Source organism: Netta rufina (genome assembly GCF_964035555.1).
Source record: "Netta rufina genome assembly, chromosome: 20".
NCBI lineage: Eukaryota > Metazoa > Chordata > Aves > Anseriformes > Anatidae > Netta > Netta rufina.
Genome location: NC_140144.1, coordinates 7,112,719 through 7,130,029, shown reverse-complemented (window position 1 = coordinate 7,130,029; position 17,311 = coordinate 7,112,719). Strand labels below are relative to the sequence as shown.

Sequence of the window (17,311 nt, the reverse complement as noted above, 5' to 3'; positions counted from 1 at the left end):
AGGAGTGAAGTAGCTGAGGGAAAACAATGACTACCCCACAATAATAAAAAAACACACAGTTCCACAGCTGTAACGTTTTGCTTCTGTAACCTCTGTTCTGCTGAGGATCCGCTCGCAGGGCCGCCACCGTGGAGGTTATCGAGGAATAACACACAGGGGCTGGACCCTCAAATGCAGGCATTCTCATGCAGCTGAGCTACCGCAGCTTAATGAGATGCTGCTCATTAGGAGAGCACGCGAGTGCTCCTAGACCTCGGGAAATGTCAAATGAAACGCATTAGCTTAACTCACCTCCTCACCGGCTTGAACTAATGCATTTTATTTGCAAGGGGCTGGGAGCAAGCACGGAGACAGTTGCTGTGGCTTTGCTGATAAGCATTAAAGTCATTAAGATAAGCTAATGTGATCACAGGAAGTTTTGCACAGCTACCTTCATCCAGACCCGTTTGGATATGAGGCTGTGCTAGCCCAGGACCTCTCCGTGGCTTCAGGAGGATCAGCTGAGCTGCCTCGAGGGACGGAGCACATGGAAAAGCACAGGAGCAAGGGGATGTCACAGCAACCAAGCCTTCAGCAGAGCATGCAGCTCGGCCCCTGATAGCATGATGCAAAATCCGGGGAAGATGTTTAAAGTAATTACTGAATGCACAGCCTTATCCCCAAATCGGGTTGCTATTTTTGCACAAGGAGTCAAGGGACATTTGCAGACAACAAGGTAAGGCGCACAGACAGCCCCGCAAACGCAGATCAGCATCAAGACGAAAGCAGAAATTAGAGAAAAACTGCAGCTTAAACAGCACATCCCTTCTGGGGCTCCTTTGAGCTACTCAGCACCTGGATCTGCCCCTTTTTACCCCAAGCCTTTGTGCTGGGGCAGGAGGGCAGCGGGGAAATCAGGGCACTTGTGTGGGGACTTGGGTTTGCCTCTGACTGTCCCCAGCACCGTGTGGGATCTCGGGAAGCCAGCTGGGTCCCCACGTGTGGATGCTCAATGCCTACCAAGACAGCAATTGGTCCACAGCCAGTCCTGCGCACAAACAGAGCTGCCCAGATGCTTTCATCTGGTTTAACCCCAGGGAGGAAGGACAGAGCATGGTTTTGGGTTGGGAGAGGAAGAAGCAAGCAGGGGCCAGGATAAGAAACCCCCCAGCTCTGCTCCCAGCTGGGGTAACACAAGCTCAGTCCCCAGCCCCCGTCTCTCACAAAATCCAGCATTTCCAACGTGCCAGCAGCTCCCGCAGCCTTCCCAAACCCGTGGCAGGGTCCGGGGAGCCCTCGGCACCCCCAGGCGCTCACCTCCACCTTCTGCCGCACGTCCTCCCTGTTCGCGATGAGGTGGTTGAGCGTGGTCTGGGCGTACTCCATGTGGCTGCAGTACTTGCCGTAAATCAGTAGCCTTGGGAAGGGAAAAAATCACAAATTTAATCGGAAACACTCGCTGGCAGGTATAACCCGTTATACAAGATCTATACGCACGTACGTGGTGGGAGGACAAGGTGAACGGCTGCTCCCCGTGTAACTGCTTAGTATTAACACGCTTTTACTGCAGTGCTTTTTAACGCTGACATCTTTTGGAGTTTGCAGAGCTGGAGGCTCTCGGGGCAATTCAGCACAAGGGGCTGTGCAGCCCCATTTCTGGAGCTACAGCAGCTCCCGAGTCCCAGAGCACGGCCCCAGCCAGCCCAGCCCCTCACTCCCCTGTGTCTGGGGCAGAGCAGACAAATCCCTCTTGCAAATACTAAAAGCAATAGGATGCTTTGGGCCACTCTGACCACAGCGAGGGGCAGCAGATGAAGGGAAATGCATGGAGGGGGCGAGCGCTGAACCCTGCAGCCCAAGCACGCGCCTCACTGCAGCGGCTCTTCTGCTGCGAGTCAGCTTTTTTCTCAAGATTACAACACTGACATAATCCCCTCGATGTCTTAATTGGTGCTGTGCCTCCTCGAGCATGATGCTCTCTGGTTTTCTGGCTGTGCCACACTATGGTTTGCAAGGGCAGAGCCTTTGTGTAAAAGCAAGCAGCTTCCAGGCACAGAGGGAAAAAGCCCAAACACCAATAAAAATCTATTTCCCGAGAGCATTTCCAAATGTGGCTGCCACCAGACCTTGCAATGCTCAAGCCCTGTGTATTTGTCTTTATGATCATCTCCCCACAAAAATACTTCTGCTTCCTGTGTCCCAGCTGTTCACAGCCCAAAATGCAGTGGCACAAATGCGCACACCTCACGGGTGCTTCACCAAATACAGAGAAGAAACTTTCCATTCTTGAGAAGAGCTCAGAGTGGGCGTGGGTGGTAATTATTGCACTTCACCAGGGAACCAGAGGCTTCAAAGCCCCCTAAATCCCAAGGATGTCTTCTGAAAAGTCCCAGCAGAGCTTCAGGTGTGCAGCAGCGCGTTGTGTGCTTCAAGGGGAAGGGGAAGGGGACCCATCTGAGACCACAAAAAGGGGGGACTGGGGGAAAGAAGGCTGTGACAGCCTTTGGAAACACAGCACAGCTCCGTAAGGACACCCCAGGCTACAAATCTAAACACCTGACACAAACAGAGCGGTTCTGCTGTGGATTCCCCCTTCTCCTCCATCTTGCTCATTAATCCTACGTGACAGGTTTGGGTTCCCCCCCCCCCCGTTCCTCGCTGTTAACTGCATTGCTGCTGATAAGACACACATTCAGCCAGGCGCTGTAACTCATCCGTTATTCTGGGGCCTCGCTTCTCGATGGGGACAATCTCCAGCACCTGCCCCGGTGTTGCTCTGTAAACGTGGGACCCTCGGACCCGGCAGGTAATTGAATGGAGAGATTTATGGGCTCCGCAGTCCCCGACCACGCCGCAGCCAATACAGATTATTCTTCTGCCTTTTTCCCCTTGACAACTTCTGAGCGGGCACAATAATATCTATCTTGCCAGCACTTGGAGAGATTCGAAGAGGCTTTGGGAGCATAAATTCAAACCTCCAGCCTTCACAGAAAGAGATTTACAAACTATTTCCTTTAAGAAAAAAAAATCTGCAAAGCAGAATAGCAATGCATCATTTTGCCAGGGCGTCTCCGAGGATGCGGACAGGAGCAAGAGCTATTTGTCATGGCTACATTAGATGAGGAAGGTCTCAGCACAGGGACTCTGGAAACCCACATCCACTTCTTGGTGGGGCAATGCCATCTCGCCATGCGAGCTTGCTGTCTCCTCCTGCGCCCTCATCTCTTTGCTGTAGCAGGGGACATCGCCACCTTCCCCCAGCCCTTTCCCTATGGGGGAAAGGACCCTGTCTGTTCAGATCTAGTTGCTCCAAACTCTTCTTCCCCGCTTTTGGGAGCCTATTCTCCTTGAAGAGACCGGTGCAGTTCTTGGCTTAACATTTTTCTAAGTATTTCCCAGCAGGGCACCCCCTCTGCTGTGGCCGAGCTCACAGAAGCAGCAACAGGGACGCTTTGCTCCGCTCCTGCACTGCTCTGAGCTGATGTGCAAAACCTTGTTGTGACAAATAGAAAAGTGGCCTTTTCTTCTTTTCTTTTCTCTTTTCTTTTCTTGGTTTGTCTTTTGTTTACCAAAAATTGCTGTAATTGGCCAGATCTTGATCTCAGCAGCTTGCAAGCTCCTAGCTCCTGTGTAGCCATGCGGGTCAGCCCAGGGATGCCCACATCCCTTCCCTGTCCCCGCCTGCACAGCTCCATCCCAGCCTCAAGAAAGGATTCATGCCTGGGGACAGCACTCATGTGCACAGAGCCGAGTCAGGAATTAGGAAATTAAAATCACCTAAGTGGGCTTTATGAGCATTTTTAAGTTATTTGCATTCTTCTTTGGAAACTTTTTTTCTTTAATCCAAGAAACATTCCCTTCTAAAAGAGGCACTGTGAGTGATGGAATATCTGACCTTACGGTGTATTATTAATGCAGATGGTATTTCTGGAGTTATTGACTTCTGAATGGCATTTCTATGTCTAGACACTGGTTTAATCACAGTGAAATAACACCCTGGCATGAGTCCACAATGAATCAGGCCTTTGATTAGTGTTAAGGATATTAAAGGCTTTTATTAACCTTATCTTTGTGTTCGGGGGTACCCCTGCTCGCAGCTGCCAAAACACAGAACCTATTCTGTTTGCGAAAGCAACTTTCCCATTTATTCATCATTCCATAGGTGCAGGGCAACGCCAGTGCCAAACACGGGATTTTTATAGCAAACCACTGCTCTGAGCTAACCAGACAGACGTCTCTCTGCAGGGCCTGATGCTGCCACGCTCCAGGCCCTCAAATCCCCATCAGGGCTTGCAGGAGAAGACAGCATTAAAGCCTATGCAGGGGAGAGAGGTTTTATTCCATTCTGGCTCACTGTAATCAAAACCTTCCCACCTTTATCTCCCCGTCTCCCTGCTGGTAAACCTCTCCCAACGTGCTGTGTTTAAGGGCAGGTCCAAGTGATGTCTCAGCAGCCCAACAGCACCTCGCTGCTGAATTGCTGATAAATTGCTGAAAGTGGTCTGCTGCAACACACATGCAGTTAGAAACCCTCCTTTGTGAAAACCAGAGTTGTCTGAAGGCCGAGTTTCCTTTTTACCTCTCTTTGAATTCCAGAAATACTTTTGCCAGGCTGCTTCCTCCAGACATCATAGAGACGTCGATGGCTCGCAGGAAATTGAAGTGCACTTTAATTAGGTCCTAAAATGAAGAAACAATCAATACTTTAAACACACTTAAAGCGAGTGGGCAAACAGAGCCTGAAGACATGCACGTTCTTCATCAGGCAGTCATTCTCTCTTCTTTTTCTTTTTAGCTGTTTTTAAAATAAGCCTTCCTGGGTGAGATCAGCCCTAAACGGCAATAAGTACAAGGCTGTCATTCAGATAGGACAAATGCAAGCTGACAGAGCTCCATAGCGGGTGTGGAAATAGCCCCCCTGATCCCACAGAGTGCCCACACCAGCAGCATCCAACCTTTCTGCAGGGAACACGTCTCTGCCACACCACCCTGCCCCTCCTGCTCAGCTGGGGGCTTCATTTTTCTCCATCCTGCCTGCTTCTGAAACAGCCCTGCTGTCTTTCCAAAGCATTTCTAAGCACAGCTAAAATACACACAGGCCAAGGCCCAGCCTTGGAACATCCACTGTATAAAATTATTTTCTTACCTAGAGTTCATATAATCCCCAACTTTAATAATAAGCACTTAAAAAAAAAATCTCCTAAGCCCACTCAAGCTCTGCAGCAGATGGAGGACCGAACTTGTTCATGGAAAGGCAGGAATCTAATGTGCAATCTCAAAGTCTTCTCATAAGTGGGAAGCTAAGCTGCCATGAAAAGAGCAAATATTTAAGCCAGCGTTTGTGTTGTTACCTCCAAATTGATGAAAATAGCTTCCATGTCCTGGGGAGTCAGTACCAGCTTCAGTGGGTTCATGTAGTTCTGCAAGAGGCAAGTGGAAAAGGGATTGAAATTGGAGAGAGAACAAGTGTTGTTCTTTTTTTCTGTGTAAGGGAGATACCTTCCTGTTTCACCAGCTGCATTTACCTTGGCAGCTAGACGCCCAGCTTTAATGAATTTGTGCATTTGCAAGGGGCCCGTCCAGCAGGGAAGGTGCATGGCACCCCAGTGCTACTACCTCTTTTAAACTACATTATTTTATTTTATTTTATTTTATTTTACTTTATTTTTAATTTTACTTTATTTTATTTTTTATTTTACTTTATTTTACTTTATTAACCTGCTAGTTTTCCCACCACATTGCAGCTCTTGGCTGCAGCCGTGAGCAGCTCTGAAGCATCTTTGATTCTCTCCCTAGAATTTCGCCCTTGAAAAAGCGTAGCTGATATGATTACATTGGAAATGCCTTTCTGAACAAATACATATTAATAGAAATATCCACAGTACTTGTAACTACACAAAAAACACAACACAGATGCGATGCACTGGAGACAGGACCCTCTGGCCCTTAACATGCCGTCAGAACCTGCTAAGCCTCTGCAAGCCGTTTTGAAGGATATCAAAGCAATAACTTAACTCTTTTTTTTTAGACTGAAACAGAGGGTTTATGGCTGTTTTCAAAGAAAAAGAGCTATTTGCACACATTAGGACATTTGGTTGTAAAGTGGGAAATGGTGTTTTATTGCACTCAGTTCTGTGCCCAGCTCCTTTGCAGGAACTTGCAGCAGACTGAGGCAAACAATCACAGAAGGGGGGAAACAAAAGCGTTAGGGTGATGAGAAACGGCAGCTTCATTTTCACTATTGTTCTTCATTCCTGCCACTTTCCTTGGAGCAGAAACCACCTCCAGGCTCCGGCAGCACCCATGACTCCACCGCCTTGCTGCGGCGTTCGTTTTATTTTAAAAGAAAGGCACAAAAATAATTTACCAAACCCAATTAAAGCCCATGAATTTGAGCAGTGGAATGTTACTTTTAATCCAATTAGCTTCAATGACAAGTCAGCACAGCTTCAGCACTTTTGAAAAATGCCCAGAACAAAGGAACTCCTTCAAATTACTCGGTGGAAATCGAAGAAGAGATAAGATATCTGCAACCACGGCTCTTATCAGCGAGACCGGCCAGGGGGAGCGGAGCAGGAACCTCTTACCATGGGGTGGGGGGACACAGCAGGGAATTTTTCAGCCTATTTCCAACATGCAGTGATCAGAAAAAAAAAATATGCTCTTCAGCTCCTGCCATTACAGGCTGCGCATTTGTGCTTGTCAGGATGGGTTTTCTGTGTCCTCCTCCTCCTCCTCTTGCAATTTAACATCTGAGTGCACTGATCCTGCCTCGTCACATCTGCCAGCTCTCACAGCAAGAACTAACACGGCAAGATTAAGGCAGGATGGAGTGATGGGGTGGAAGGCAATGGTATAAAAAAGGGACGGCTCGGTTCTTACCTTTTCTATGTCTTCAAGTGTTTTGTAGTATTTGGCCTCAGTTTCTTGGATTTCTAGCAAACAGCAATTTCTTTTGTCATCTTCTGTCATGCCCATTTTCTAGAAAAAAGTTTAAGTGATGCATGTTCAGATAGTCCTAATGGTGGTCCTGCTCACACAGCTTCATTTGGCCTTCAGTGATGGCAAAGTTGTAACAAGCCCAAGTCAGGATAGGCAGAGAAGTATTGGCATTGGTTTATGTTAAAGGAAACTATTTTTATCCAAAAAAAATAGGAAGAAACTCTGGCTCTACTATTCAGTATGTTTCAGCATGGACAGCATTGCATTTTTCCATTTATTATAGCTCCATCACCAAAGACTATCGGCTAAAGAATAAATGAGAGAGAAATGCTCTTTTTCTCTCTCTTTTTTTTTTTTTTTTTTTTTTTTTTTTTTTTTTGCTTAAGATGAAAATCACAGCAGAGCCTAAATGGGTCATAAATAATACGTTAGACTTATACAAATCCCCTGCCAGGGCTGCCAAGTCTCATGATTTTAGGTCAGATCTGATACTACACGTGTTGGTGTGTTTTTTTTTCAAAGCCTCAACTCCTGGCGTCACTTCTCTACATCTGTAAAGAGGAGCTGAGGAGTCGGGGTGGGAGGTGAAGCACTTGCCAGTGCCGAGTTTGGGGGGTGATTCAGTCGGTGGTTTGATGTAATGATCATGCACGGGACGGCACATCCTCAGCGTGCCTGTTGTAACCCATAGTTTGGACCTAGCAGCAAACCGGTGTTTTAATCGATGCGGCTTACCTGCATGTATCTAATCTGAAGCATGCAGAAATACAAGAAACCAATTAGAGTTACACACTCACTATGGCAACACAGCTTAAAAAGAATCCAATATCGAGACAGAAACGTGGGTGATTGTATTAAAACTAGACTCTTGCTCAAGGGCAGGGAGGAAAGGGGGTGCCCAAGGAAACAAAACACTGCAGAGGGCACTGAAAAACTGTTCTCACCGCCCCTAATCTGGCACTGCCTGCCTGCTGGGCACCCGTGTCGTGGGACCATTCGCTTTGGCAGGGGTCCCTGGGGACACTTTGTGCCCAGCTCCTTAATCCAGAAAGGTTTTTGGAGCTGCTCAGGCTGCAGACAAGGGGTGAAGAGATGAAACGCCTCATCCAGCATCGTCACAGCTTTCACATCACCCATGGCCAGGCTTGGTTTTGGTCCCCAAGCTCCCAGCACCCATCCATGTGTTTTGGGTGTTGAATGGGTCAGCAATGTGTGCGTTTATCCTGCTGTGCTGCAGGGAGCTCTGCACCACGGCCAGCTGCTGTTTGCCAGCAGGAGGCAGTAATTGGGGTTTACACGAATCCAGAGCTGGCAGATATCAGGGGATGGGAGTATGTGGAAGCTTGTGCTCTGATGGAAGGCTCCCTTCCAGCTCTGCACCAGCAAAAACCAGTGTGGCTCTTCTCAGTGGGGACACAGGCAGCAAGGAGGGCTGAAGGCACCTCTGGGGAGATGCAAGAGCCACCACCACCTTCCTGGCCCATCCATGGAGCAGGAAACTTGCACCAGAGCCCCTTGGAGTCAATGCAAGTCCCTCTGTGATGTCTTGCATGCCGCACTCCTGCTTTTCCCCACTGCCTTTAGAGGTGACACATGAGGTCGGCTGCTTTTCCACAAAGCCACACAAGGCCCTAGGTCCCCTAACTCCAGGAATCTCAGTCGTGAAAGCTCCAAGCACCCAGGCAGGAGCAGGAACAAGCTCCAACCCTCGTGCTGAACCCTCAGCACACAAATCTGCCAGCCCGGATCTAAAAATACCGTCGCACAGGGCACGAGGCTCAGTGATGGAGCACGTACGAGCCCCGTCGCCCCCCAGAGGGGCTGCAGCGACACACTCTGCGCTGGCTCAGCAGCAAACAACTATTTTTAGCTTGTCTTTTACCATTTGGGCTTATTAGCTCTCCTTCCCCTTCCTCCTCCGCCAACTCCTTCAGACGATGCGATGTGCTGGAAAACTCCTAGGAGAGCTCCCTCCGGGCCAGCGCCATCCCACTCGGCTTATTTTTACCTCTGGCGAGGCAGCTTGGCTTCGAGGGATGATGCAAAGTGATTTGTTCCCCTGCAGCAACCCCCGTCATCTGTGGATCACTTCTTATTTAATTCTATCCTCAACCCCCATCAGCCGTGGATCACTTATTATTTAATTCTATCCTCTCCCTTCCCCCCTGCCCAATTCCAGTTCAAAAAACCTCATGTGGATTATTACCATGGGCTGCTGAACTTCCACTCTGATGATATCTTCGTAGATATCATCGCCTTCATCTTCGCAGGGGACGCAGTCGTAAATATCCTCCCCCAGATCATGTTCGCTGGAACGAGAAGGAGAAAAGCTCAGGGACAGCAGGGCACGATCACTGCTGCTGGATCGCAGGGAGAGCGATCACAGCCATAAGGAAACCCCAAGGCCCGTGGCATTGACATCCATCCATGCTTCCCATCCACATTGAAGTCCATTTTTTGGGATCGGCCCCGCTGCCCAGCCCCTCCTGCTGGCTGGCAGCTGGGCAAGGTGAAGGTGGACCCAGCCTGGGTCCATCCACTCCTCTGAAGGTGTCCGCAGCCTCCTGTGAGCACTTTATGACCCACTGCAGCCCCCAGCGGCAACCTTATTGGAAAATGGGGATAAAAGAGACACTGGGGAAAAAAAAAAATTGAAAAAAATCACACAGCCACACTCCCAATGCACGTTTTGCCATAAGGGAATCTCACCAGATGCTCAGCTCTGTGATGCTCAGTCCCAGTGCTGGGCAGACTCCAGTAACAGCATTTATATCACAGGTGAATCAAATAGCCAAAAAGTCACATTTTCAGGGCTGGCCAAGATGTTTAGGAGATGCCCCTGCAAGCACAGGCTTTAAGGTGTCCCTGCAACATAGTGCCCAACTTCTATTGAAGGTTTTAGGTACTTAATTGTCACCTGAGCCTTTGCAAACTCCCCCAGGGGCTCCTAAGTCTTGGAGCTCTTCTGAAAATTCAACCCACAATAAATACCAATTAACAACAGTAATGCTAGAGCTTAGATCTACAGGTGCAAATTGCTAACAGCTCCCACTGAAGTCAACCTCATGGGATCAGGACAGTGTGAAATGCTGGAATATCAAACAGCTTTCACATATTTTACAAGCAGTCTCTTTCAACATGGGCATTAATTACATACAAATACGTTTAGGTGTAAAACCGTGCTCAAAACGTAATGCTCAAATCTCTATATTATACAGCACTGAGCAGCAGAGCACATCTGTTTGCAAAACCGGGCTTTATTTCTTTTCTAAATGCAGCTCTTTCTATTTTTAAAAACAGATTTATTTAATAAAAGTTTGGGGATTTTAAATAAATTCACTGGCATGATGTATCCATCCCATTCTTCCAGAGTGATGCATTGCAGCTGCTGTAATAATGCCCACTAATAGCTGGTGATCCATCTTCCCCTTCCCAAGCGTCGCCGTCACCGTTATTATCTGTACCAATATTTATATTCTCAGCTCCTCTCCTTATCCAGAGCAAGTAACTCCTGCTTCCTGATTAATCTTCCCTTCTCGGATTGCTGGCTGCCTCTCCATACATCATTTCCCTGGCTCGAAGGTCGTTAGGAACCGTACGGCTGGGTTAATGTCGCAAGCGCGAGCCTGGCGGCTGCTGCCCAACCATGGCCAACTCTCCCCTGCTCACCGGCACCAGCACAAGCCCTCGCTATCTCTATTTGCTGCCTGGAGACAGAAACAGAGATAATTCCCAAATCCTAGGGCCAACTGGAAGGGCACATCCATTTCAGAGCTTAGAGAAGTGCTCAAACCCATCCCCTTCCGTCGGTGCCGTGTTTTGGCTGCCGGAGTGGAAAATAAGCACACTCCCCCGTTATTAACAAAGAGAATTGGCTTTGGGTGGTTTTCCACAGCAACAACCCATGAAGACACTAAATTTTAAACGCCCTAAGGGCAGATATTTTCAGCAGTACCATCAGCATCCCAAGCATGTCCCACGTGGACTGCGCAAACTGGGGAGGCCAGACCCTCACCTCTTTCTTTGCAGAGACAGGATTTAGTCCTTCAATAAAAGCAGCAAACCGAGAGCTGCCCACGGGGACTGGAGCCTGCGATCTACTGCCTGGATTAGGAGCTTCATTGACATCTCTGGGTTTGGCAAAGGGATTTGATCCTCCCTTCAGAGGTAACAGCAACATTTGCAATTGCTGTTATTAGGATGGATACAAACAGCTTTGAGCTGGCAGCTTCTTGCCTAGCCAAGGAAGCTTATTCAGGGCAAAGTAATGGGAGTTGTTTTTACGTAAGGCAATTTCAGGCAAAACCAGTGCTTTTGGCCAAGCTTTTCCTCCCTGGCAATGACCACTCTGCACAAATGCCCTCCAAAGCAGGCAGCAGCCCTGCTGTGAGCAGCTCCCACAAGAGAGGGACCGATGACATTTCCAGTGGCATTACAGACGAGGAAGGTAAGCAGAGAAATGCTGGGAAGCTGATGAGTTTGTACCAGCCTCAGAAATTCTCGGACGAGTCCCAGCGAGGCGCTCAGCACCAAACCAACCATGCCACGACCCACCCAAAACCACAGCGCGGCTTTGCTGCACTGATCAAAGACCAGAAGCACCAGGAAGAGCAAAGGGAGGAGGGAGAAGGAGCTAAAATAAGAGGACCAAAAGCTGAACACAGATTTCCAGCACTGCAGCCGGGGTTAAGAGCCAGAGGGTGAGCAGAGCCCTGTGCCGGCAGCACATCTGGCAGGGTTAGGTGTCAGGGTGATGGGAGGGCAAGATGTGCAACGCAGCGGCTGGACCCGAGATCTTGCAGGGTTTTTATTACCCAGATGTTATTTAGACTGAGACACAGGTCTGGAAATAGCAAGAGAGGCCTTCACCCATCTATTCTGCTCTGGTCTCACATTCTCCGTTGGAAGTCGAACCTTATAATCTCAGAAATGAGCCTCGAGCAGTTATAGCAACTAACATCATCTCAGAGATGGCAAAAGCAAGACATATAAAATCTTTGCTGATGACAAAGAAGAAAAGATGTGTACAAGTGCTCTGGCTTGAGTGTCCTGGACCACAGAGCCATTTATTTCACTGCCTGGCATGTGTGGTTTTCCCAACACGGGAAAAATAATGAGAAAAGTGGCAGCTAACTTATCATCTCACCTTGGCTTCTCAATTCATTACTTTCTTTTTTTAAAATGCACTTGAGCAATTCTGCTGATCACATCACTGTTTTGGAAGACGTGACGAGAGCCACTGATAACAGCAGGGAAAGAAATAAACTTCAGCAAGAAGCTCGTAGCAGGGGACAGGTTTGGGGCAAAGTGTGCCCAAATGGGCGGCATCACTTGGGCACAAGCTCTCACTTTTAGAGGAGAAAAAGAGGTAAGAGTTACTCAAAGGGAATGTTTCCTGTCAAACCATTCACAGCTCTTCTATGAATTGACTCCAAATTATCTAAATACCTACCAAACAACCCCAAACACACCCTGGGTGTAACCCTCACACCACGCTCCGTGCCAGCAGAGGGCCAGGGCCCTGCAGAGGGAAGGTAAGTGGAGCAGGTTTGTGATAAGGAAGGTTCAGATGCTGTAAAGAAGACCAGGATTAATTGCCCTCATAAATTTATCATGACAAAATAACCGGGGTGAGGTGAAGCAGCAGCAGAGAGAATTCACATGAAGCGCTAAGTCAGGCTTGGGAGGTGCCAGAGTGGCTCGGGGCGGCTAAAACAGACACCCTGAGATGCGAAGGCAGCGGGCAGGATGGTGCTGAGCAGCACGGCGGGTCACTGCCTGCTGCCAGGAGGCTCGCACGGACCCGGCCAAACACTGCTTCGATTCTTCTCAGCAGTTCCCAGCGAAGGCAGCCGTGTTATCGCCCCGACCCACTCATTTCCTTGTGTAAATTTCTCCCCAGCGTGCTGCTGGAGGGCCTGGCAGCCGGGCGGGCTGCAATAAATCACGCGGCAGAGGATGCTCGACCTTTTACCACTCCTCCCAGCGCTGATGGCACAGCCACCATCCAGCCCTGCCATCTGCCCTAGTGTTCCCAGGCTGCCATCTGGCCGACAGAAGCACGAGCAGAGGGGGCAGGCGGGCTGAGGACAGGGAATTTGAGACCTTGCTCGCTCCCCTGATAGCCTTTTGGTTTCCCCTCCCCTCTCCATCACTGATTGCTCTTTTTTTTTTTTTTTGTATGTAAAATAAATATCTGTCTCCATGCCATTATCTGGCTTGACCTCCTGGACGCACAGCACGATGCTGGGGATAAGGTAATCTGCACGAAAAATCAGCCCTGCCCCAAAAGTGAGGGCACAAAGGGCTCAGCAAGGCATGGACATCCTTTAGAGCCGCCAGCCATCAAAATATTGAGCTGGTTCAAGCAATGTTTATCCAGAACTTTTTACTATAGGAGCACAACATCCAAAGACAGCTCCAAGTGGGAGACTCCTCTGCCCTGTAGGGGTGACTGGGCAGGTTCCAGTCTGTGCCAATTGTCCCCCTCCTCCTGTCCCTCCCTGTCCCTGCAAAGCCAGTGGGGACAGCAGGCTGGCACCCTGCAATGGCACATTTTGCAGAGTTTTTAAGCACAGGGCTGTGCATCCCTCCACAGCAATCCAAAGGGCAGAAATCACCACTCGGATAACTCAGTGCAGCCGACACAGAAGAAGCACAGGGATAGGGGACTGCTTTTGTAAGAGGAAAGATTTCTGTGCATGTTTTTACTGTTTCTAGTGATTTCTTCTGAGCGTTGGGTCACTTCACTGCTGTGCAAATCATTTCCTCGCCCTCGATACAGCACTCGGGATGCACTCACATCTCCCCAAGGCAGCTGGATCGGGAGCGATACTCAAAGCAGAGCTGCTGGGCGGACTGAATCACTCGCAGCCCGTGAATGATGCCCTTGTTCCGCTGCTTGGGGATCGGCAGCAGCTAAGAAAGAGCTTTCTCATGCGGTCTCGTGGCTTGCCAGCGCACAGCGTGGGTGCCCAGCGTGCGCCATTGTGAGCGGCAGGCTGCCCCTGGACGTCCCCTGGGAGATGCTCCTTGGCCGGGGCAGGAAGGGGCAGCGGTGCTGCTGTGTCAGCAGGCAGCGCACCAGCCCTGCTGCTCGGGGTCTCTCGGGGGCATTTCAGGGTTGTTTTACAGTTGCAGATGAATTACGGCTCCATTTCACGGGTTGTGCCTCCGCACGACTCGGCCGCGCTGGGAGCGCCGATTCCTATGAACGAATTCGTGAGCTATCCCCCTTTACACACCCCTGTCAGCACTGGTCCCACCTAATGATGTAAAGAGGAGGATTTGGCAAAGGACGGGGGAAGAAAAAACAAGCTAAAAGTCGAAGATGATCTGGGACAGAAGAAAGGAGCTCGTGCCCCGCCGGCAGCCGATCAGAAATACATTTCCAAGCCATCAGAGCACATTTAGGGCCCCCAGGGCCAGACCAACTCCCAGCCACGAGCGAAGGGATGGGGGGGAACTGGGACAGCCACAACTGGACACTGCCCCTCGGTCCCCAACACTCAGAGGCGTCCCCTCCTACACACACAGCACCTTGCAGAGCCCCCGTGCAAAAATTGGGTATTTAAAAAGCCCAATATTAAAGGGATTTCCAGAACTTCAGGAGAGGGGGAGGGATGTTGCTCTTAAAAGGATCCTTTTCTAAGTTCAAATTTTATTAAACTGCAGCTGCTGGGACCAACCCAAGAGCGGGGGATTGCAGTATCCTCCATTCCCTGTACGGGGGATTTATGATTTACTTTCGTAATAACCGAAGCCATAAGGAACTCATTGGATTAAGGAGCCTTATTATTTATGTTGTGGAACAATAATATTTAACCGTATGAAGCCGCACATCCACCCGCCCAGCTTTTCTCCCCGTCTGAAACAGGCTGCACTTTGTGAGTCCGGTCCCGGCCCCGCCGGAGCCGATGGGAATATTGCCATCGAATTCCGATCGGGCCAACGTTTCACCAGCCACCAGCTTTAGTTCAAGGTTGTTTAACAGCTTGTTATAGCGTCCCCGCAGCTCAGGGGCAGCAAAGCACAGGCACCGGGGACGCAAATAAATACAGGCAGGGGAAGGCGCTGCCGAGTGCGAGGGGCTGGCACCCATCGAGGCACCGGGTACCCCCGTCTCAGCCACGGGCTCTCTCCTGCCCCGTTTTGGCTGCTCTGCCCTGCACAGCGGGTGCTACGAGCCTTTGTGCAGTCCCAGCTGTTCGTGGAAAGTGTGCTGCTGAAGTGAGACACGGCTTGGAAAGCGATTAAATTGCTCAGGTTCATGCATTGTGTGGGACCTTGGGGTTACCGTGGGGGTTATTCCCCAACCTGCAGCCCCACAGAGAGCACTCGGTGCAAGCCCCGCTGCAGGAATCACACCCAGGGCTTTTGCAGCTCTTGAAGGGATGCGGCACGAGGGGGTCCCCATGGGCTGTCCCCCCCCCCGCAATGCCCATGAACTCGGCCTGACCCAAAGTGACGTCTCCCAGGGCTCTGCAGGGAAAAGACAGAGCGCTGTAAGTGCCCCCACATCATCAGAGCAGCCAGGCCGGTGCCCCCAGCCCCACTGTCAAACCCCATCAGTCTTTGCTAGGTCTAAAGGACAACCTTTCCCCATCGTGTGTCCCCCCACCCCGGGGAAGCGAGGCACTCACTCGGCCAGCTCCTCCAGGCTGCGGTACACGTCGTCATCATTCTCCGCGGTCTCCTCCGAAGGGAAGGGCCTGCAAAGGAGACGGGTGACAGTGTTAGTGGTTAGTTTGGCAGCCCCAGCCGAACCCAGAGCATCACCAGAGCTCCTTACCGAGCACAATATCCCTTGCAAACACATTTATCCCCCTCGAGGCATTAGGTCCCAGGGGGACCCACACCCTGGGAAACCTTTTGCTCGCCACGGCTCAAACACCCTCACCCGGAGCTGTGCTGCCTGCAGGAGAGCCCACCAGGACGAACGAGTGCTTACAAGAGTGAGGCTTCCTCATATGAACATGTTGAAAAAATGCTAAAACCCCATCGGGGGGCGAGGGGGAGAGAAAGGACATCAAAAGGGCAAAAGAAAGCGGGGGGAAGCGGATTAAAAAGAGGAAGGGAGGGAATGGGGAGGCAGGGGGGGGAAAGCAAGAATTCCTTGGCTCGTTCTGAAGTAATAATCAAGTAATGTAGGAAAGAGATGAAAAATATTGCTTTAATTAAAGCCAATGTATTATTGCTGGCATGGGGCCTTGGTGGGCCAGGGCTCTGCTGGGGCTGGATGCACCTTGCACCGCCGGCTGCAGCACGGGGCCGGGGAGGATGCTGCGGGGAAGCGGACACACGTGAACCTCCAGCTGCCCCCACGTGCAATTTCCTCCTCAGGTCTATCCCACTCTCCCTATTTCACAATGGATTGCCTCTCCTGAAAGATTTAATACGTGGCCTGGCTGGGCCCTCAATTTGCTATTTTTGGATCTTGTCTCCAGCACTAATTTGCCTGCCCTCCCCTGCTTCGCTTCGCCCCAGTTTTGGTGAGCGGCTTCAGGCCGAGTGAACCAGGGGCTGAATGCAGGAGTTAACCCCAACCACTGCCAGGTGGTGAGCCCAGCACAGGGCAGGATGATGCCATACTCCTAGTCTTGGGGTTGTGGTGCCTCCCCGTGAGATGCAAACCCACAGAACAAGGGCGCACGGCCCCGGGCTGGTTGGATCTCACCATGCACACGTGCCAAGGGGTAACGCAGGAGGCAGGGAGCCACGGGTGGGAATAGCAGATGGGGCTGTGGCTGCTCTCCCTGCAAGGCTGTGCCATCCAGTGGCTGTCCCAAAGCCCCAATATCTGTCTGCATGTCTGTGAGATGTGCCCTCTGCATTTTGGGGATGAGCATCAAAGCACAAAGGCACAGCGAGTGATCAGGGGAGGCTTCACAAAGCTTCACAAAGCACATGTTTGTGGGTTTCCTCTGCCCTGGGGGCTTGGGGCTAGCACGAATCCACGTGAAGCTCTCACAAAAAGTCACAAGCTAGCCCTGCCCATGGCTGAGCTGATCCTGGGGAAACATCTTCAGATTTCAGCCCAACAGCAAGGGGAACGGCAGCAGCATTGCACCACCCTGCAAAGCCCCAGGAGGAGAGAAAAAAAAACAGAGGTGACCTCTGCTCAAACACCACTGGTTAAAGTAAAGGCAAAAACCCACCACAAGACATGACCTCCTTTTTTCTAAACGCACCTTCTGCATTTAAACTCTATTTCCTCTTCCAGAGCTCACCATGCCAGAACAAAAGACGTTAAAGAGCTATCAGGAATATTAAAATCACGAGAATGCGTTTCCAACCATAAATCTGGCCTTGAGGTGTAATCAAGGGCTGTGATAAACCCCCACCGTGTAAGACAAGGAGAGAGCAAAGAGAAAACCATCTCCTAATGAGA

The 17,311-nt window shown here is 50.3% G+C and overlaps 1 protein-coding gene across 1 annotated transcript in view; it reads right to left on the bottom strand.

Annotated features, from left to right (window-relative positions):
• VAV2 (vav guanine nucleotide exchange factor 2) overlaps positions 1 to 17,311 on the bottom strand; it is a gene marked incomplete at its 5' end in the record, with an annotated part of 120,406 nt that overhangs the window by 15,433 nt on the left and 87,662 nt on the right. The window contains 6 exons of the mRNA XM_084299258.1: positions 1,297 to 1,396; positions 4,559 to 4,659; positions 5,331 to 5,399; positions 6,862 to 6,960; positions 9,128 to 9,230; positions 15,564 to 15,632. Of these exons, the coding sequence (XP_084155384.1) occupies positions 1,297 to 1,396; positions 4,559 to 4,659; positions 5,331 to 5,399; positions 6,862 to 6,960; positions 9,128 to 9,230; positions 15,564 to 15,632 (541 nt within the window). The remainder of the gene's footprint in view (positions 1 to 1,296; positions 1,397 to 4,558; positions 4,660 to 5,330; positions 5,400 to 6,861; positions 6,961 to 9,127; positions 9,231 to 15,563; positions 15,633 to 17,311) is intronic.